This window comes from Acipenser ruthenus, chromosome 7 (genome assembly GCF_902713425.1).
Source record: "Acipenser ruthenus chromosome 7, fAciRut3.2 maternal haplotype, whole genome shotgun sequence".
In the NCBI taxonomy this organism is placed as follows: domain Eukaryota; kingdom Metazoa; phylum Chordata; class Actinopteri; order Acipenseriformes; family Acipenseridae; genus Acipenser; species Acipenser ruthenus.
In genome coordinates, this window is record NC_081195.1 from 55,832,164 (window position 1) to 55,854,213 (window position 22,050).

General features: G+C 38.5%; 1 protein-coding gene across 4 annotated transcripts in view; it reads right to left on the minus strand.

Annotated features, from left to right (window-relative positions):
* LOC117415478 (cortactin-binding protein 2-like) overlaps nucleotides 1-22,050 on the minus strand; it is a 63,932-nt gene that overhangs the window by 20,237 nt on the left and 21,645 nt on the right. For 3 of the 4 annotated variants that reach the window (XM_034025910.3, XM_034025908.3, XM_034025911.3), the window contains 6 exons: nucleotides 19,687-19,911; nucleotides 13,312-14,875; nucleotides 9,823-10,026; nucleotides 4,173-4,272; nucleotides 3,549-3,699; nucleotides 1,964-2,218 (listed from right to left, as the gene is read on the minus strand). In XM_034025910.3, coding sequence (XP_033881801.3) covers nucleotides 1,964-2,218; nucleotides 3,549-3,699; nucleotides 4,173-4,272; nucleotides 9,823-10,026; nucleotides 13,312-14,875; nucleotides 19,687-19,911 — 2,499 coding nt within the window. The remainder of the gene's footprint in view (nucleotides 1-1,963; nucleotides 2,219-3,548; nucleotides 3,700-4,172; nucleotides 4,273-9,822; nucleotides 10,027-13,311; nucleotides 14,876-19,686; nucleotides 19,912-22,050) is intronic. The other variant, XM_034025909.3, reaches the window with a different exon arrangement.

Below are 22,050 nucleotides of genomic sequence, written 5' to 3' on the forward strand. Positions count from 1 at the left end.
TGGACGTTTGGAACCGAAATACAATTTGGATAAATCAGAATACAGAAGTAGTGAACCGCATAATCAGGAAATGCTACATAACAGCAAATATGACCGCCTACAGTATTTACTTAATGCAACAAATATAAAGTCATATGTGGTCACAAAAACATTTGTTTTACGGGATAATGTACATTATGAAACTGCTTGGACATAGTCTTAACCCTTTACTGCCCTTGGTATGTTCCCATACATATTTAATGTCGATTTTCTCAATGTCAAATATACTGGACACTGGGCAGCAAAGGGTTAAAATACAGCTGTGCACCAGATCCTTAATATAACCAATCTGGCCATGAAACAGATGTAATGGAACTTGACCAAGACTGTCTTATGGGGAAGTTTAGATTATAAGATTATATTTTTTTTGGCTCTTGGTGCTATACTGTATTTTTCTAATCGTCATAATAGACCTAGGCAACAGGAAAGCAAGCACCTCCCCAGTTTAAGTCATGCATTAGTCATTTTAATGTGAAACCTAATTCTGGAAGAATCATAAGCAGGATTCAGCTAGCTGATTTAGCTAGCTCTGCTGGTGGCCATCCCATGTTGCCCCTGGTCATTTTGTTTTTTTCTTCTTCTTCAGTGCAGCAGCTTCAGATGACAACACATCTACTATAGAGATCTACACAGTGCAGCCCTTTGAGAATGTACTCTCTTTTATAAAGATCTCCTGCTCCATGCAAGGGTGGGTAAAGGAAGTATTTTATAGAAAGGCCCTACCCTTTCTATAAGTGTGCTGTGGGACCTTCATTATTTCCAAAGGAATCAGGACCTTGGAGTCACCCATTAGCTTTCTAAATGACAGCGATGACATTTTAGCAGAAGCAAAAACAAGCAGCAATCTACCGATTCTGAAAACAACGTGAAACAGAACCCCATGGGAATGTGACACATCTAAGAAAGGTTTGAGTACCATACTGCCTTCATTAGGGCTAATAGGGAAGGGATGAATATTTAATAGCTCTCTGTAAAATCCCAAGTGAAAAGTTGAAAAGGCCGACACATGAACCTTTAATGAAGTCGGTTTTAGTATTGAAGCCAGTTAATTATTTATCAGGTCCAGACAGATGCATATTATGGGAAACAGCATTAATGCAATGACAGGCACAGCAAGCCTTCCACAGTTCCTAATGCATGATGAGTTATTTAGGACAATGAACACATTTTGACACACGCCGCCTCCCCCAGTAAATAAATTAATAAATAAATATTTCTTATAGATTACTGGGAACACCAGTATGGTAATCAGAATCTCACTTACAATCCCATTTTTTTTTTAAAGTATACAGTAATATGTATGCATCCATTTTAATTATCTGAACAGTAACGATCTTAACACCCACCCTATAACTATCCCACATTAGCCCAGTGGGCGTTTTCCCATAAGAGTAATTTGTTACTCCCTCCAATAAAAATCACTTAATCCAATAAAAAGATGTGCAGGCATACAGGTTTTAGGGTGGCTGTATTAAAGATCAGGCAGAGTATAGATCATTTAACCAGTGGTCGCACCTACAGAAAGTCCACATAATCCCGTAATAACGGCACAGTACATGCAAGGTTAAGCAACCCTTGTATAAGATCAAGGGTTCATTGCTTTATGGCCAAATGCAACCCAAAACGTCAATAGGAGGCTGGGAGGGTATGATATAAGTGTGTTGAAGATGCAAAAGCAAGGCAGTTGTCATGTTCACCATGTAGTGCGAATAAGGGTCCCCATTTTTTGAATGAGGACCCTAAAGGGGCCTTAGACAAAAGTGCTTTATTATAGTCACAAAAATATGAATGCTCTGAATCTATTTGGTAGTTTATTTTCTTAGAACACACAGGTCTTTCACAACATCATTTGTGTTTAAAAAGAAAAAATCAATCTCATAATCTCTCTTTTATGCTGCTTTTTAATACATCGCTGCTGACAGACCTTAAAGCCCTTGGATGCTGCTATGTGGGCAGCAGTCCAGCCCTCTTTGTCGTCATGGTTGATGAGGCTAGCGAGTAGCATGGACTCCTCTCCTTGAGAACGGATGGTCTCCAAGTAGCTGGAGTCGGAAGAATCAGAGCCTGATTCGGATTCATTGGCAAACCTTCTGTCTCCAGATACTTCATAATACATGAGGAGCTTCAGACAGTTGACGTGACCAGCGTGAACAGCTGCATGAACTGGTGTCCAGCCATCCTAAAAAAAAAAAACACAGCAAGCAGTTAAAAAAAAAAAAAAAAAAAAGAAAATCAAAACGAAATCCAAATTCAGATTATCCATAATGAAACTAAGGAAATACTTTAAACACTGCAAGAAAACAGAAATAAACAAATTCATTAAACAAAACTAAAAACTATTTGTATTTGTATGCATTAGCAAATATAAAACATCAAAAAAAACAATAATTACAGTATTTCGGAAAGAGTCATGTGATAAGATGCAATCGAGATTCTAGAAACAATACATGCACCCCCTCCCTCGCCCCGCAGTGTTTTTAAGGATTAAACACACTACTTACAGTACCCAACATTTTCTTCCTTTGCATAAATCCGTTCCAAGCTAGCTTTCTAATTCTGAAATATCACATTCTGTGCATGCTGTTGTACTTGGCTGGCTCACAAAAGAGTCTGACAGATGTCTTCAGTTTTAACAAAAATAATATAAATGAACTTTAACTCTGGATTTTAAAGTATACCGTAATCCTGTTTATTACATTGGATAGACCCTTGAGACACGTAGAAGGGTGAACTCAGTTCAATAGAACAGTCCATCCTGAAACACAATGCAACTGTTCCATAGATTTTGCACAGCAGACTACTATATGCTCTTTGACCCTAATAGTACTGAAGTGTGAAACAGTTAAATTGACAACTGGTTTACCCCCTTTGCAGGCTTGCTTCTGTATTTGAATTTGAAATACTACTCTGTAAACAAAATTCTTCTTAATATTGTCTAAGATACCTGCGTGTACAATGCGTGTACATCTTTGAAACAGGAAAAATACACTTTTCAAACTATAATAAAATAAAATAAAATATTTCAACAATGACTTGCAAAAGAAATATCTGCCAAAGATAACTGGTTGTCACGGAAACACATGGGTTCCACTATTACTGGAAATCCACCCCACCCCCAACACATTTTAAATGATTGACATACTAGTAATATATCAGGCCTGGATCAATACCCTTATTTTTTGGGGGAACATTTAGGTATAGCACAGCAGATTGGTACATACTGTAACTCATACATTTAAATATACCCTTCTCTAGAACAGATCCCCACTTTAAATAACTTAATTTGTGTTTATGATTAAATCTTTTTGAAAACCAAGACAATAAAATTGATGTGGCTTGGCACCGACTCAAAAAATAACAAATACTTTTCCCCTCCCCCGTGACAATCCACTCTGCATCTTGTTATGTACTGCTTATGCAGCCCACAAAGAAAACTAATTGCACTGTTGTAGTATTGACTAGGGGAGAGGGAGCGCACTTTAAAATCAGCAGTGAAAATCTTCACTTACAGCGGTTGTTACAGTTCGATCTGCCCCAGCGGTCAGCAGGATTCTAATACAGTCGTAGTTTCCATTGGCACAAGCCAAATGAAGGGGTGTCTGCCCTCCTGAAGCAGCATGGTTAACATCAGCATTGTTGGTTATTAACAGCTCAATGCACCTATCGGAGGATGAAGCAGTCATTATTGCTGAAATGAGGAAGCTGGGCTCTATTTAATTAAAAATAATACTGTAATAAAAATAATACAATAATAATACCAACAGTACTACTAATAATACCAATACCAATAATACTAATAAGAATAATAATATTCAATGAGATGGTAGCACAGTGTACCATAGATCAACAAGGGTACTGTTAGTAATCTATTAACAAAAAAGTATCTGATGTGCAACGAGGAGACCAAGACATGCCCAATAATTATCAAAAATAAAGGCGGTATAAAGTAGAAAAATCCATCTGCACAAACTGAAGCAACATTCTGAATAAAGTTGACTTCACAGACTCCCAATATGTGCAACAAACACCAGCTTTAATTTTTTTTGTTGGCGAGAGTTACATGAATAAAAAATGAAACCAGGAGATACAAAGCTTTAACGAGACTCTAAATGTTCAATAGAAGTTTATCCAACCTGAAATGTCCATTTGCAGCAGCTATATGTATTGGTGTAAATCCATTTTTATCAGGAACATCAACTGGTGCCCCTTTAGTCAGCAGCAGCGTAACACAGTCTATATTAAAATACAAAATAAAACAGTATTTCAAAATATACACACATTAGACTAGGAAATAAAAATATTGATGTATTGGGGTGTATTTAATTAAATGGTACCAATTGGAACAATGATTTATAAGAACTCTAAAAAAACCAAACAAAAAAAAATCTTAACTCCCATACTTGAAATACCAGCAAGGGGATTCACAGATCACTTCATCACTAGATACAGTTCAAGTCTAAACCCCATAAATGGAACCAACAGTACACATAACAGTAAACATGCCATAATCAAATGGGATGAATTCTGCAGTGGTGGATCACAACTATATTTTAGATTATGTAGATTTCCCAATACCTTTTTCATTCATATGGGATGTAACTTAGTTAATACTGTCTAGACTTGAAAACGATTCCAACAATCCCCGAAAGCATGCAGAGATTGTGCAAAATTAGAAACTGACGTATGAATGTAGCTAGTAATATCCATTATATATACAAACAGCTTATAATGAATGCTGGCTCTTTGAGCTAATATATATGTATACACATACAGTGCTGTGAAAAAGTATTTGTCCCCTGTCTGATTTTCTGCATTTTTGCACATTTCTCACATTGTGTTTGGTCAGATTTTTTTCTGGGTTGTAGTAGTATATAGAGGGAGTCTGAGAGAAAAAAATGACATCAAAGTTTGGTGCTTCTTTAATTTGTTTGGTGTGCAAGGTAATCAAACATGCAATCTTCAGGTGTGAAAAAGTTATTGCCCCCCCTAGTTAACTCAACCAAATTAAAGGGATAATTAGGGTCAGCTGTTTGAGTACTTTGGTTAACAACCAGGCCTGATTTGGGTCAGCCCTGCCCAATATAAATCTGACTAACTTTGGCCCTTACCATCAGAATGAAGTTGTCAGCACGCAGGTTCTAGAGGCACATCATGCCACGAACAAAAGAAATTCCTGAAGACCTCCGGAAAAAAGTTGTTGATGCCTATCAGTCTGGAAAGGGTTACAAAGCCATTTCTGAGGCTCTGGGGCTCCACCGAACCACAGTCAGAGCCATAGTGTCCAAATGGAGAAAGTTTGGGACAGTAGTGAATCTTCTCGGGAGTGGCCGTCCTGCCAAAATTTCTCCAAGAGCAAGGCGTAAAATCGTCCAGGAAGTCACAAAGAACCCTAGAACAACATCCAGGGATCTGCAGGACTCTCTCGCCTCGGCTAAGGTCAGTGTTCATGACTCCAACATCAGAAAGACACTGGGCAAAAATGGGATTCAGTAGCAAGGCGGAAACCATTGCTCACTAAGAAGAACATGAATACTCGTCTCAAGTTTGCCAAAAAGCACCTGGATGATCCTCAAGAGTTCTGGAACAATGCTCTATGGACAGATGAGTCAAAAGTGGAACTTTTTGGCCGACATGGGCCCCGTTACGTTTGGCGAAAACCAAACACTGCATTCCACAGCAAGAACCTCATACCAACGGTCAAACATGGTGGTGGTGTCATGGTTTGGGGATGCTTTGCTGCATCAGGACCTGGATGCCTTGCCATCATTGAAGGAACCATGAATTCTGCTCTGTATCAGAGAATTCTAGAGGAGAATGTCAGGCCATCCGTCCGTGAGCTGAAGCTGAAGCACAGCTGGGTCATGCAGCAAGACAATGATCCGAAACACACAAGCAAGTCTACATCAGAATGGTTGAAGAACAAGACATTTAAAAGTTTTGGAATGATGGCCTAGTCAAAGTCCAGACCTAAACCCCACTGAGATGTTGTGGCAGGACCTGAAACGAGCAGTTCATGCTCGAATATCCACAAATGCCACTGAGTTGAAGCAGTTCTGCATGGAGGAGTGGGCCAAAATTCCTCCATGGCGCTGTGAGAGACTAATCAATAACTACAGGAAGCGTTTAGTTGCAGTTATTGCTGCTAAAGGTGGCGTAACCAGTTATTGAGTCTGAGGGGGCGATTACTTTTTCACACAGGGGCATTGGGTGTTGCATAACTTTAATAAATAAATGAAATATGTATCAAATTCTTGTGTTATTTGTTCACTCAGGGTCCCTTTCATCTAATATTAGGTTTTGGTTGATGATCTGATAACATTCAGTGTCAAAAATATGCAAAAATGCAGAAAATCAGACAGGGGGCAAATACTTTTTCATGGCACTATATATATATGTAATATATGTTTCATTATAACCTGTTCATATATATATTTTTAAAATACCTGTATTAATCTCAACACAGACCAAAAACACTTGTTCAATACACTAATAGATATAGCTAGAGGCACAGAGAATCGTACCCCACACTAGTACACATCCTCAGATCTGATTGTATCAGAGGACTATCATCTCCTTGTACACTCCTATAATTAAACGCTAGTAGTTATTTGGGCTGCCTTCTGCAGCTACAACAGCATGGGCACATTCATGATATCCTTATTGCTTGGTCTACAGTAATACCCGACTGAAGTCCAGAACAGTCTTTATCATTCATGACCTTATGTTAAAACAAAACCTCCACCATTGTCCTAACTGGGGGCACAATCAAATAGTATTCATTTGTATGCTATCTTGCTATCTTAAAAGCAAAAATCTAAATACGGTATATCCTTCTTGGTTAGTGTCTATTGTGGTCTGTTTTCTATACTCTCAAATTCTCAATTTAAAGCCCCCTCCAAAATAATTAAACAAAACCAACAGTATAGTGCAGTCCAGATTACATTTCTAAAATTCTGTAAATTGGTTTATCAGACAGATATTACATTAATTACATAATTTGCTTCTGCCCACATTACTTACACTGCTTCTGTACATAAAACAATTATGTGCATGGTTATATAATAAAATGCACTTAAATCAAATTATGCTTAATCATAAATCCAATTAGTATTCAAGATTTTTTTTTTTTATTTCTACATTTGACTTTTGGTTTTAAACTATTTCTCATATCTTACTTTGTTCCATTATCATGATTTTTGTGTCAGAAACTTCACAAACAAAAATAAAATATAAATATCATACGGGTAGGATTATATGAACACGAATACAAATGTAGCTCTCTCTCTCTTTTACTTTTTGGTTACCTTGGCACGGCTCTCTCCGTTGTTATTCCTTTTGATGATAGACTGAGTTCCTGCTTCAAATGCCAGGAATCTGAGTTATTTTCAATCCATCTTTTTACATCCAATTACTAAGATTTATTTTTGGCACCTCAGAAATATAGCCAGGTTGAGGCCCGTACTTTCCCAAGCTGATGCAGAGACATGAATTCACACTTTTGTAACCTCTAGGCTTGACTATTGTAATTCCTTGATTGCTGGTCTCCTAGATGCCTCATTGAATCAGTTGGTACATTTCCCCAGCTTTAAGATTACTACAATGGCTTCCTGTGAAGCACTGTATTGATTTTAAAATGTTGCTTACAAAAGGCTATTCATGATTGTGGCCCTGCCCATTTGCATGTTACCTATTTCCTACAAAATGGCAGGTACTTTGATATCTGTCTATGGTGGTCTCTAAATGTTTTAAACATTTCTTCCACAGCTTTGTCTTTGAAATACCTGCAGATTCCAAACTGAAGTATAGACAACAAGCAATACACCACAAGATCTTCAACAGAAGGGGCACCAGCGAAAACATGTCTAGTGTCAATATGAAAATATATTTTAAAAGAGCTCCAATGTATAAAAAAAAAAAAAAAAAAAAGGGATTATGATGAAGGTTCATAATATAAACACCCTCTAAACATGCAGAGGATCAGCATAATTTCATGTTAGCAGCCTTACTCTCTGCCTTTGGTCCAGCCATATGTCCTTGAATACATATTTAAGTCTTTTAGCATGAATGAAGGGTGAGCATAGAGTAATGCAGGCATCAGTGCACTGTAAATAGCAGCATGACAGATTTCAGTATGTATAATTCAGCCTACTCACAAGAATGCATTCAAGTGCATTTGAAATAATGCAACAATATCTGACCAATCAAAATGCCTTGGATGCCTATAGTCGGTCAGTGCAACCACAGACTCAAATCGAGAATATGTGGTAGAACAAATAGATACATTAATACAAACACAATTTAAAAAATGATTGTCAATTTCAAAATTAGCAATGAAATGATGGGGAGGTACAAGTTTCACACACGCCAGTGTGTTTATTACATATATTGTACTAACAGATGCACACATTGCCTTGTAAAACAAAACAGCAGTGTTAACTGTACCACAGCAACAGAGTACAAAATGCATGTGCCAGTATGAGATATTAAATCACCAAATGACTCGCAACAGTGCAAGACATATGACTAAGAATCAATCAATGCATCACTATTCTAGTTAGGAGAGATTTTTTTGATTGCAAAACATATTATATTATATTGTACTAATTATATATATATATATATATATATATATATATATATATATATATATATATATATATATATATATACACACACACACACACACACACACACACCTCATCATCATCATCATCTACTTTATCAAAAACAATCGAGTCACTTTTTGCCCCTGCAAACTAAGAAAATGATTAAAACAGCAGCCAAGTCATACAAGGCACTATTTTGCTTTAAGTACTTGGTTTATGACAGGATAAAGTGGACACAGGAAGTTACTTTCAATAAAAAAATACCTTAAAATTGCAGAGGGGTAATTACTGTGCTCACCCCCTCAAGTCATCTTTTATTATTTTCAACCTGAAGAACATCATAAGGATATTTTGGCCAGTATGAAGCCCACAAAGAGATTACACCAAAAGGCTTCTTAAAGGTATTAGATGACAGGACTTGTCAGCTTTTTCTTTTGTCAGAGGTATAAACTTTCAAACAGTAATCCTTCTAGTACGCCTCCCTTGGCTACTTAAAGGTATTGGACAATCACTGGCCAGCAGCTGCCAATAACAACAATACAGTCAATATGTTAAGTGCAGAAAATTAAAGATCACAGGACCAGAGGATGGTAGTCATTGTGGACACTGCAAATATAAAAAAAAAGTAAGTACTTCGGAGTGCCATATATTTGACTTAGACAATGGTATAATACAATTGTGTACCAAACGTAAAACTGCAATCTCAAAAGGGTTTGCTTTACCATCTGGAAAAACAAAAGGTCACATGGACTACAACATGGCAGCCATAGATCACAGGTTACAATAGTGCATGAAAACCAGATTACTGTATAAACTATAGCATTAGTGCTGTCAGTAGCAGATTTACAAAAAGAAAAACATTTGAACCCTCCCTGCCACCCAATATTCCCCCAACACACACATGCCCGTGCCTCAGTGACACATCTCTCCTTACAGGAATTCCTACAAATATTACATATCATGTAAAAATATGTCATTTCTTCTGGGGAATATGCTTTCACGTTGCTTGTCGGATCCTCCCCATGGCTTCAAAACCACAACACTATAGACCTTGCACTTAAGACATCTGGATGAAAGAAAGTTCAAAGCCAGAGGCAGTTGTGCAAAGTTTCAATACTGACATTTAGCTGATGTACGTATGTAAATCATAAAACCAACAAAACAATTCTGGAGTTACCTGTGTGTCCATATTTAGCAGCAGAATATAAGGCAGAATTTCCATCTTCATCAAGGTGACTAATATCCAATCGGTCTTCTTTAAGCAGCATTGACAATAAAGTGACATTTCCCTGGGTAGCAGCTTGGTGGAGAAGGGTGGGCCTGCCAGCCAGGGGGACAGGACCACCACAGGTTAGCGAGGGGACTAGGGAGGGACACCAGCCTGTGGTGAGTTAAAGTGACAACATTTACAGGGAGGAAGTGAGAAACAGCAGAAGCTTAATATATTAACAAATGATAACCTGCTTTCCACATTTTAAACTGCCATATGGATACTCTGTGGATATTCAGCCTCAGAGGGTATGAATCTGTTCTTGCAATTGGACTACTTTAGTTTCTAAGAATAAGAATCTAAAACAAAAATGGAATGTATTAGAATCAGGTGAAAATATAATTCCATCACTGTGGTTCTTCTGTATCCATAAAAAAAAAAAAGAGGTCAATATCTAAAGGCTACGGTCATTTGAAAAAATTATACTGCTCTACAAAAGAACTAGCTTTCTAGCTAGTTTTTAGCTTTTAGTGAATATTAACTCTTTCCCAGTTACAATGCACTTTTATTGTTTATTGTGTTAGGATACTCATCCCACCATAAATATACCATTAACATGTTCTACAATGTACCTGCCATCACTTGGAAAGCCATGAATTAAAAAAAAAAAAAAAAAAAAGATTCTAAAACAATCAGTGTCCTTGTGAAAAACATCATGCAGATTAGAAGTGTGGCATATATGTAATCCATCTCTAGTCTGTCTGCTGTGGAATGCAGGTATAATGATTTTAAAAACAGCTTTCATTCCGACAAATAGCTGAATTACATGATTATAAAATTAGTTGTATTATTAATTCATTTCACAAAATATTCAATCTCGAAGTGGATTCTCCAAGCCTCGCCTTGTTTCTATATGGATGTTAAAAATAAAACATTACAGAAACCAAAAGTACTGCGTGTTCTGTATAAACTTGAGGGGGCCTGGGTACATTATTTTTGTTATCAATTTGCATAGATGCAAATAGTAAAGAACTATATAGCTGTAAACCTGAGAAAAAGGGTTAATGTAAGTACTGTAATCTCACATTTTAACCAATAGTAGGAAATCGAGGAAAATACAAACGGGATTATTAATAAAGAAGGACTTAGTAAAAAGGTATTTAGCTGTGTTTTTGGCAGTATTATTTTGTTTTTTTGGAAGAGAGTTTGTTAAGTGCATGGAGTTTGCTACGCAATGTACAGAGGAGCCTGTGTACCCTTCCGTGTTCAAAGGACTGGAAAAGGAGAAAAAAATAAAAAATAAATACAAGTTGAAGAAACAGTTTATATTGTGCCTGCATTTAACTGATTAAGTAGTGAAACACAAGTAGCTTATGTTTTAACTATGTATATCTAAATTACGTTGATTTAATACTTGAGATCAAGACTTTCCCTGATTACTCCTTTGTAATCAGATGTATGAACATAGCCTATAATTCCTTATAACCAAGTCGCCCCATTAAAGCAGGGGAACGAACATTTCTGTATACATAACCACACTAGTGTTCCTGCAGCCAAAATCGAACAGTTTTAAATACTAACACATAGTGTATTATTATGTACTGCACTACCTTTTTGAACTATGATCAAGGAATAAGAATAATGTAAAATGTGTCATTTCAGATTCCCTCTCGATTATGGAGGGCCATGCAATTAACTAACATGTAACCATAATTGCAAAATATCCAGCATGCATAGCCAATCAAAGCATAAGAATGAATGGTGGTTGTAAGTGCAGCTGCAGTGGATTGTGTGTACAGATACTACCACAGTTTGTTTCATGTTTCCCAAGGCTATGGTGGTAAGACTAACAGGAACAAAGCAAGCTGACTTACAATCCTTTGTGAAAATATCACGTTCAGACTTTTTTTTATCACATCCACACAATTACTGTTTAGATATTTACACCTGAAACTATCTAGTGAAGATTCAGTACATTCAAATACAGAAGCATTTTTATAACACAGTGTACTGAAGCAGACCAAGATACTTTGCCCTTTATTATTGTGAATGACAAAGTGTCCCAGCTAATATGATTTAAAATAGCACTGTCCATCTTTTATTCTCAGGCCATTATTAAATAGAAACTTTAAAATGGGCAGCATTTTTTTTTTTTACAAGATTTGTGCCGTATCCATCAGTTTTGTTTTGTGTTTTTTTTTTTTTTTTTTTTTTTTTTTTTATGAATAAAATGTGTTGATATATACTCATATTAAAACACAACAAACCTTGAAAATTAACATTTCTTTTATACTCTGGAGTACGGCTTAATATTGCATTTCTATATCCTCTTATTATGGTGGTGTAATCTTCATTTCCACCAGTATAGTACACCATTATCATCAAGATGTGTGAATATGTGGGCTGGCAGACTTTTGGTCTGGTTGAACTATGAAGCATTTCTAAATTATATACACCAACACATTATGTCTTTCTGGGGGGAAAAAAAACACACACTTCAATTTTTTTTATACAGACCATTTTTGCTTAAAAAGAAAAAGATCTAACACCATGCTGCAAACTAAGGTCAGTGTCTGAAGTTGAACAATTTCAGGAAGTACAGTAGTTAAATGCACAGTACAGAGTCAGCCATCACAAATATAACAGTTAGTGAAAACGGAGCATTCGTTAAGGCTTGCACAACATGCAGTGATAAAGGGCAAAGGGAGAGAAGACAGCTTCTGGCATCAGCTTCAGATAGCAGAGCTTGTTACTTGTAGAACCCATCCTTTCACTCTCCTGTAACACATCAGCAGTCACTGATGATACATGAGCAATACTTAATTACTCTTAAAAATAAACAAAAAAAAAACAGTATTGCTTATGTGAGAATGGAATTTTGTAGAAGCAGAGAGATAAAAGTTCCCGAAAGGGAATGAAAAGGAAGGTATGCATGAAGAAGGCACTTTCAGAACTCTACAGCCACGCAATTCTGTTGACTTTTTCCCCTTTCAGTGCAACTCAAGAAAAGGCCCCTATGAATACGTTGTTTTTGGGTTTTTGAAGAGCCAATACAATAAATTATTTTACTGAAGTTTACTGATTGCTTATGAAAGGTGCAGCATCTCTATCCAACAACACTATATTTCTCGTATTTCTTTTCTTCTACCGCAAGTCTACAAAATGACACTGTTAGTTTGACTGCCACAAGAACTGATGAGGCCTCTTGGAATGTCTGTCCCTGTTTTCAAATGTTCGCTACATGCAGTTGTTGGAAGAGCACACAAACCATCAAAATCCAACTTTGCAAGAGTAAATTACAGGTGGACATCTTGGATGACAAGAGGCGACTATGTCAGTGTCAACAAGAAAACTAGCTAGAGACTGGGTGGAGAAACTAAATACAGAGAAACAAAGTTTTTTTGACTTGAAAAACTGCACCGTCTGGAGAACTAATTTGATAGCATGTTTCAATACCTTTACCTGAGGCTGTTACCAGTAGGCTGTCTGTCTCACAGGGTCTACAGGATGAAGGACTAACAGGGTTTATGGAGGAGCTACAGGCAATGGCGGTGGAGGAGGTGGGAATGGCAAGGGGACACTCTGAGCATGCGGACTGGTGCGGCCCTTGGGAGAGGGAGGGCCAGGCACCCACCTGAGATGTGGCCAAGGCTGGGATAGGGATGCCCACTCCTGCCCCCGAGATATCGATGGCTGGTTTGGGTGGTACCTGAGGCGATGTGGGTTTGATTAGAATCTCCTCATTTATTAGGCGCATTCCTTGAAGTGATCCGGAAAGAGGGGGCACTGGTTTGGAGGGAATTCCCAGCCCAGTGTTGGGGGATCGGCTCCCGTCAGTCACCACTTTTATAGGTGGGTGTGGAGGAGAGGGGGTCTGCGACAGGCCAGGTTTTTTGGGCGGTATAGGCGGTGGATTCCCTCTGTCAACTCTCGTCACTGTTGGAGACTTTAAGCCAATTTGTGGATGGCCTATTCGGCCGGGGAAAGGTCCTCCTTCGGAAGCAGAATGGGGTAAAACAGGCCTCAAAGTGGCAGTCTGTGGGCTTGTAAACCTTGAAAGAACTTGTGTGACGGTGTGGCGGGCTTGCTGCTTGGCAGCCAAGTTGTCACGGTTTGTGGGTGACAAATCTCTGGATGGGGGGCTCTGGGTGGTTGTTCCATTTTGCTCGTGCTCGGTTGGAGAAGCCTGAAACTTGAAGCGTGCAGCCTGGACTCTGGGACTCAGGCCTGTCTGCAAAGTGGTAGAGTTAGCAGGTGAATTTATACTGTGCATTGCAGGTGGATTGACTTGGTGCTGTGACTCTGGGGCTCCACCAACTGAAGACCCATTCTCAGTCTGTGCTGTCGCTACTGAATTGCAGTGGGGAAAACCCCTGTCATGTTTGGCTGCATTTCCTGCTACGCCCAATTTTGGATTTCCACCACTGGTGTAATTCATAGTGGAAGCTTTTACAAGTATGGGAGACTTCTTCAAACCATCAATACTGTGCTCTGCAGCTAGTGATATGTCTGTTTGGCAAGAGGTTGTCCTCAAATTTAGTTTGTCTGTTCCGACGCCGATGGACGTCCAGCACTTGGTTTTGTTTGGTAGGTTGGCAGGGACATTTAGTTTGCTTGGCTTTTCAGATCTAAGCTGCTCCACTTCTTTCCTCAGGTTCTCACTCTCCAGCTTCAGGTCTCCTGCACGTGTTTCCTCGCGGCTCAGCTTGGCACGCAGCTGCTCCCGTTCCGTGTCGAACTCGGAGAGCTGCTTCTCCATCTGCGCCTCCATCTGCTGACCCTTCTGCCTCTCGGCTGAAAGCTCCTCCTCCAGCCGGCTCGTCGTCTTGTCCTCCTCCAGCTTGGCCGACAGGTCATCGAATTTCTGGCTCTCCTCAACCACCTTGGCAGCCAGTTGCTTACATTCCTTCACCAGCATCGTGACGATGTGCTTGTTCTTTTCACGCTCGTCCTTCAGCTGGGCCGACAGCTTCTTGTGTTCCTGCTCCAGGCTCTGTAACTGAGCCTTCTCCAACTCCAGCTTAAAATAATAAAAAAAAAAAATATATATATAAAATACATTAATTTCAATTTCAGAAAGACACTGGAATTGATCCGATGAGATCAGAAACCCTGAGGCACTGTCAACTGCACCTGTTACTGTAGTAGGCCTGTTCTTTTTTTCTGTTAAGACAAAATTGTTTATGCCAGACTTGTTAGAAAGTCTGTAACAAAATGGTTGATTGTTATTGTCGATATGTTCGATATTACTAAAGACACCCACCGTGCAGGTATCACAAAGTCCATAAACAAAACAAAACGTTAAAATCAATTAGTTCTGAACCGTATAAAACGGAGCTGATCTTACCAGTGCTTGCTAGTCTAACTTATTAGCAGGCCTTTTTTGTTCTCCAAGTTGCTGCAATGGCATTGTAGATACTAGTATAACAAGTTACTGTAAATGAAATACTGTTTTAGCAGACAGATTTAATTTAGTAAACATTTAAGGGAATCTTTTTGGAATTAAAAGTATAAATACAAAACTGCGTTGCATTTTTCTTTGTGCCCGTACAAGTGAAAAACGGCAATTGAAAAAACGTCAAAATCCCTAAATGTAGCAAATCCACCAAATTTAATACCAGCCAAAATGTCCCGTTATACAGTATGTTCCCGCCCCCTACTGCATTTTTGATTGACATTTAGTGATGCAATTTCCTCCCAGCCCGAGGAGTGAAATCAGACCAGAGAATCCAGGCTCCCGCCCGGATTGGGAGCCAACTCGAGTAATTTAAAAACATGGAAACTGAGGTATGGTGGGGTTCATGGAAACGTGGTACAAGACGGTGGCTTAGCTGGTTCAATAAATGGGTGAATAAATACCAATGTTTTTTTAAACAGACAACCAATACAGAGGTTTGTTGTTTTTTGGCCTTTGTGCATTCTTTTGCTTTTAAAATGATTCATATCATGTAATTTTATGCTAAACACATATTTGTAGACCAGGTTGAACTGTAGTTTGAGGATGCTAAATAATTAAAAAAGGGAAAAAGGATCAAAGTGATGTGGGTAAACAATAAAGATCTGTATCCTGAGGGACAACCCTTCCCCTCCCCCATAATCGGACCATACACAAAAGTGCAATAACTCAAGATTGAAGAATTTTAACTAGAAGGAAGTATGTTAATACCAAACCTTTAAACAAACATCCAAGAGGCACAACTACAAAACAGCCGAAGCTGACAAGCAAAGACATATACAAATTGTATTAAAAAAGGGTAAATAAATAAACAAACAAAATCAGTTTCAGATGTTCATCTCAAAATAGAAAAAAAAAGTAGTGTGTTATTTAGAAGATTACTTCATGTAATGTCTGATTCATTCTCTCGGTGGCTATGGGAAAACCTGTGACTTCATGCAACTGCAATGCTTAACCCCAGACCATTTCACTCCAATGCTAAGAATCTGAGTAACAACACAGGACTTGCTGTTTACTCTCTATGTCTAAACAGCATATACTGATTTCCAGGTGATTGGGTGTGAACTGCTCCCTGGGGCAGGAACAGCAGAACACAAGGTTCTCCCTGTGATTCAGTCATACCGGCTGTGTGGGTGCACCCAACAGCTGCTTGGGCTTCGTCTCTCTTTGCAGGTAATGAGGCAGCCATGGAGAGTTCTAGAGGTGGAATAAATATTGTTTTTGCGCACCAAAACAAGCAGCACAATATAAGCTAAAACAAACATGAATATCGGAAACCTGGTGACCTACATAGCATAACTGAATATCTCACTGTCACTGTGAATTTAATTTCTCACTGTCAACTTGAATTCCAGGTGCATCCGAGGGGTGGAATTTCCTAATGCTTGAAAGGATGATGTGCAAACTGCCAATCTACAAACAGCAAACCATTGTTGTGGCAATATATTGCAACTGCAACAGAAACTTAGATTGGCTCTGCCCCTAAGATTAAAGGGAGAAACTGAGGAAAAAGAGAAACACCTATCATAAATGAAAAATAATATCTAAATGATCAATTCTATAATAATCTTTTACAAAAGAAGCAAAATGTACAAAATATATGACCTTATGAAATCTCATTGGGAGAGAGAAAATGAATAAAGGAAATCATCATTACAGGGGAATACTGTAGCTGGTGCAGTGGTACTGAACATGCAGTGTTGAATAAGGCTGCCCATAAAAGGTCACTTTTAAAATGTGTTTATCTTAACAGTGGAGAAAAGGGTTTGTATATACTGTACTGTACCTCAACTTCTTCAATAGTGTATTCCTTATTACTGGAGAATAAATGAATATCCCGATCTAGGACTGTTGTTATTTATTGTATTATATTTAAATACAAATGTTAGGCTACTTTCCTCAGGTGACAAGGTTTGTTTTTTTGCACTGCAGGGATGGAGGGTCATAGTCAGTAATCTTATACGCCTGATAGAGGGGGTGTATAGGGTTTCTCCTGTGTTCACAGAGTCTACTGATATATCAATTTCTGTACATAAGTCCACATTCATATTCATTAAACCCAGAGCAAGGTATACATACACAATATAGTAATTTGACCTGAAGATAGTTAACATTGTTTACCTACTAAATATTCTATGAAGCCAAATAGTCACTTTACTAATAAGGTTCTATTAAAATCCCTGGCTGTGTTACACCTCAATTAGAATGGACAATGACTGCAGACAATGTTCTCTGTAATAAGTGCGGTGTCACCTTTCAGCCAAGTGATGACCAGCAGCAGTTTTAGCCACACGCAGCCCATGTAATTGCATGAGGCCCTGAGGCAGCAAGGGGCCCTCTGTTGTCGTGGCTTAGCTACTATAAAAAAGCTAATATTCACTTCAAGTCTGCACCAGAACGAAGGACTCATTTTATCGTTCATTTTATCTAGAAGCCACAAGCCACAAACAGACTAAAAAACAACGTGTTGGGGTTTAAAGCCATGTGCAAATTTGTCAGTATGTGGCTTGTAATCATGTACCTCACGATTTAAGATAAAAACTGCAAGACATTTAAAAATTAACACATTTCAACACACTACTTTGCTTCCCCGTGCTGTTAGTGCTGAAAACTTGAGGGGACTACAAGTATAAGTGTGTCACACGCGTGCTGCGTGTTTGAATGAACCTGAAAACAAATACAAATAAATGTGTTTCCAGGGAACGTATCGTCCTCGCCTCTTGCAATGGTCGACTACAACTACAAGGGAAATTTACTGGGCTGCCCTAACATCAGTATTGCCTTGCGTCTGCTTTTGACTGTGCCTGTCACAGTAGCGTCAGGGGAGAGAAGCTTTTCTTGCCTGAAGGTGAAATTAAATAAAAGAATATTTACTTTCTACAATGTTGCAGAAACCTTTGACTGCACAGATATCGATCATTCTCCAGATTTTTAATAAAACTGGATTATTCAGCTAGAATTGCACTTTGCTGCTGCGAAAGCACAAAAAGTTCATTTCTAACTCTGAGTGTATTTTTTGTGATTGCTGTAGTAAAATACAATACATTTAATAGTGTTGTTGTTGCCCTGTTTGTAAGTTATGATACAATAGCATAGTATTACTGGTAAGAATAGGGACTAGGGGCCATGGAATCGAGCTTTGTGTGGGGCCAAAACGGGACAAATGCTAATCACCTTATTTATTCTTTAAAGCCAGGTAATGTTTTGGTTTCACTCTTAGATTGCTGTTTGGTCTCCAAGACAACCATTTGCATTTTCTCACTTATCACCATAACAACCAGCTGCATGTATATATTTTTAAATCCAAATGAATTCCATCATTCAATTCACCGTCATTAGGCAAGTGGCTCTTCATTCCCAAAGGAGATGCTATTTCAGTACAGAACAGGGGTCCATGAACCTTGGTAAATATACAAGCCAAGCATGGTGAGGCTTCACAGCTGCTCCAAACCATTCAAAATCTCTTATGTTAGTAAGGAGATACATGCCGCTAACAGTTTTGCTCAGGTCCATGAAATACTCAGCATGTATTTCAGTCCAAGCCTTGAAATATCCACGCACTGTTAAGCACAAGAGGAAATTATACAGTATTTAAAGCAGCAGGTGTGCACAGAGAAGTTCCCATTACATTTTACTAAAGATCTCCAATTCGAATTCTTATTTTTTAAAAGGAAAGAGAACAGAACTGTATTAAAAAAAGGACTTAGGTGAAGAGAGTGCTCCAACTGGTTGAACAAGATTCAAAGCAGTGCTGTTTGACAGTACAACATGGGCTTTAAAAATCATACCCTCGGCAACATCAAGGGTAAGCATTCAGTGGGGATCCCCTCTTATAAAGCTCAGATCACTACACTTCATATTGTAGAACGGGCATATTTAGTGCTTTTGTTTATTCAGACCATTGTGAAATAAGTGCAACTCTGTTACAGGTATGCAAGCTGTGTACAACACCTGAGATTAACTGTTTGCAGTGAATTTGTTTTGAAACAGGAACAGAATGAGTGGGTAACCATATATGTAAAAATAAGTGTGTGGATGAACATGTATTTAATATTCCCCATATTTGAATATTCTTTCAAAATTCAAATGGATATTCAAATAGTATTTACCTTTGACCTGCTGTAGAAGTCTGTTTGCCAAATACAGCAAATCCCAGCAATGTGTGGCTGGGAAAGTGTTGACAATGTGATTGAGAAGCAGGTCAGTCAATTTAGGGATTTTTTTTTGAGGGGCAGGAGGAAGTTACGATACAGAAAAGGGGATACAAATAATTAAATATCTTGTCGTAACTCATGAAAATAAAAAAAAATATGTTGTAGAAGAGGGCCAGCAAGCAAACAAATACCAGTAAACACCAAGGCTTGATTTAGCATTACTTTTTTTTGCCTGCTTTCCGCAGCAGCGAGCTGCGCTGACATTCGTTCCTGCATTTTCCTGCAGTGGGCCATGACTGCCTCCAGGATTGACAAGGGGCTGGTGCACATGGGCCTCTTCTCCTTCTCTCCTCCACCTGCTTCATAGTCACGCTGCAGAGCCAGGAAGGGGTCAGTGATGTCGAACCGCCCGTATCGTTCCTGGATAAACACATCCTTCCTACGAGCCTGCAACAGTAACACAACACCACATCATTCTCTTGTATGCAATTTATGAAGAGTCTTCAACAAGAGGATTAATTATATGGCATGCATGCGGGCTGGCTGGCTGCTTCCCAAAACTTGCTTACTAGTCACAGCAGGGCTTTGGAAAATGCTTCTGTACTACCGTATTACACATTTGAGGCCTACTTTATTTTGATGCAGCTTTTGGCTCCAGTGTGCAGTTTTATAGATGTGCACTACTTTAGAAGCCACCTGATATACGATATATATACAGACGTGCTCAAATTTGTTGGTACCCTTACAGCTCATTGAAATAATGCTTCATTCCTCCTGAAAAGTGATGAAATTAAAAGCTATTTTATCATGTATACTTGCATGCCTTTGGTATGTCATAGAATAAAGCAAAGAAGCTGTGAATTATTGCTTATTCTACAAAGATATTCTAAAATGGCCTGGACACATTTGTTGGTACCCCTTAGAAAAGATAATAAATAATTGGATTATAGTGATATTTCAAACTAATTAGTTTCTTTAATTAGTATCACACATGTCTCCAATCTTGTAATCAGTCATTCAGCCTATTTAAATGGAGAAAAGTAGTCACTGTGCTGTTTGGTATCATTGTGTGCACCACACTGAACATGGACCAGAGAAAGCAAAAGGAGAGAGTTGTCTGAGGAGATCAGAAAGAAAATAATAGACAAGCATGGTAAAGGTAAAGCCAAGCAGCTTGATGTTCCTGTGACAACAGTTGCAAATATTATTAAGAAGTTTAAGGTCCATGGAACTGTAGCCAACCTCCCTGGGCGTGGCCGCAAGAGGAAAATCGACCCCAGATTGAACAGAAGGATAGTGCGAATGGTAGAAAAAGAACCAAGGATAACTGCCAAAGAGATACAAGCTGAACTCCAAGGTGAAGGTACGTCAGTTTCTGATCGCACCATCCGTCGCTTTTTGAGCAAAAGTGGGCTCCATGGAAGAAGACCCAGGAGGACTCCACTTTTGACAGAAAAACATAAAAAAGCCAGACTGAAATTTGCTAAAATGCATATTGACAAGCCACAATCCTTCTGGGAGAATGTCCTTTGGACAGATGAGTCAAAACTGGAGCTTTTTGGCAAGTCACATCAGCTCTATGTTCACAGATGAAAAAATGAAGCTTTCAAAAAAAGAACACCATACCTACAGTGAAACATGGAGGAGGCTCGGTTATGTTTTGGGGCTGCTTTGCTGCGCCTGGCACAGGGTGCCTTGAATCTGTGCAGGGCACAATGAAATCTCAAGACTATCAAGGCATTCTGGAGCGAAACACACTGCCCAGTGTCAGAAAGCTCTGTCTCAGTCGCAGGTCATGGGTCCTCCAACAGGATAATGACCCAAAACACACAGCTAAAACCACCCAAGAATGGATAAGAACAAAACATTGGACTATTCTGAAGTGGCCTTCTATGAGTCCTGATCTGAATCCTATCGAACATCTACGGAAAGAGCTGAAACTTGCAGTCTGGAGAAGGCACCCATCAAACCTGAGACAGCTGGAGCAGTTTGCTCAGGAAGAGTGGGCCAAACTACCTGTTAACAGGTGCAGAAGTCTCATTGAGAGCTACAGAAAACATTTGATTGCAGCGATTGCCTCTAAAGGTTGTGCAACAAAATATTAGGTTAGCGGTCCCATCATTTTTGTCCATGCCATTTTCATTTGTTTTCTTATTTACAATATTATGTTGAATAAAAAATCAAAAGCAAAGTCTGATTTCTATTAAATATGGAATAAACAATGGTGGATGCCAATTACTTTTGTCAGTTTCAAGTTATTTCAGAGAAAATTGTGCATTCTTCGTTTTTTGTGGAGGGGTACCAACAAATTTGAGCACGTCTGTATATTAGTGTTGTAAATCGAACCCTGACGTTGACATTGATTATCGTGCAAATTCTAACAACGATTATCGATCATTACAGAGTTAAAATGCTTAAAAAAATAATAATAATAAGTCCCTCACAGTAACAGTTTAAAGGAAAAATAAGTCCTCTTTTTATAGAGCAGGGTATAAAAAACTCAAATAATTCAAACAAATCCTGATGTTGTAAGACACATTTGATTGGCATTTATATATATCACTCTCCAATTTTGACATTCCTGCC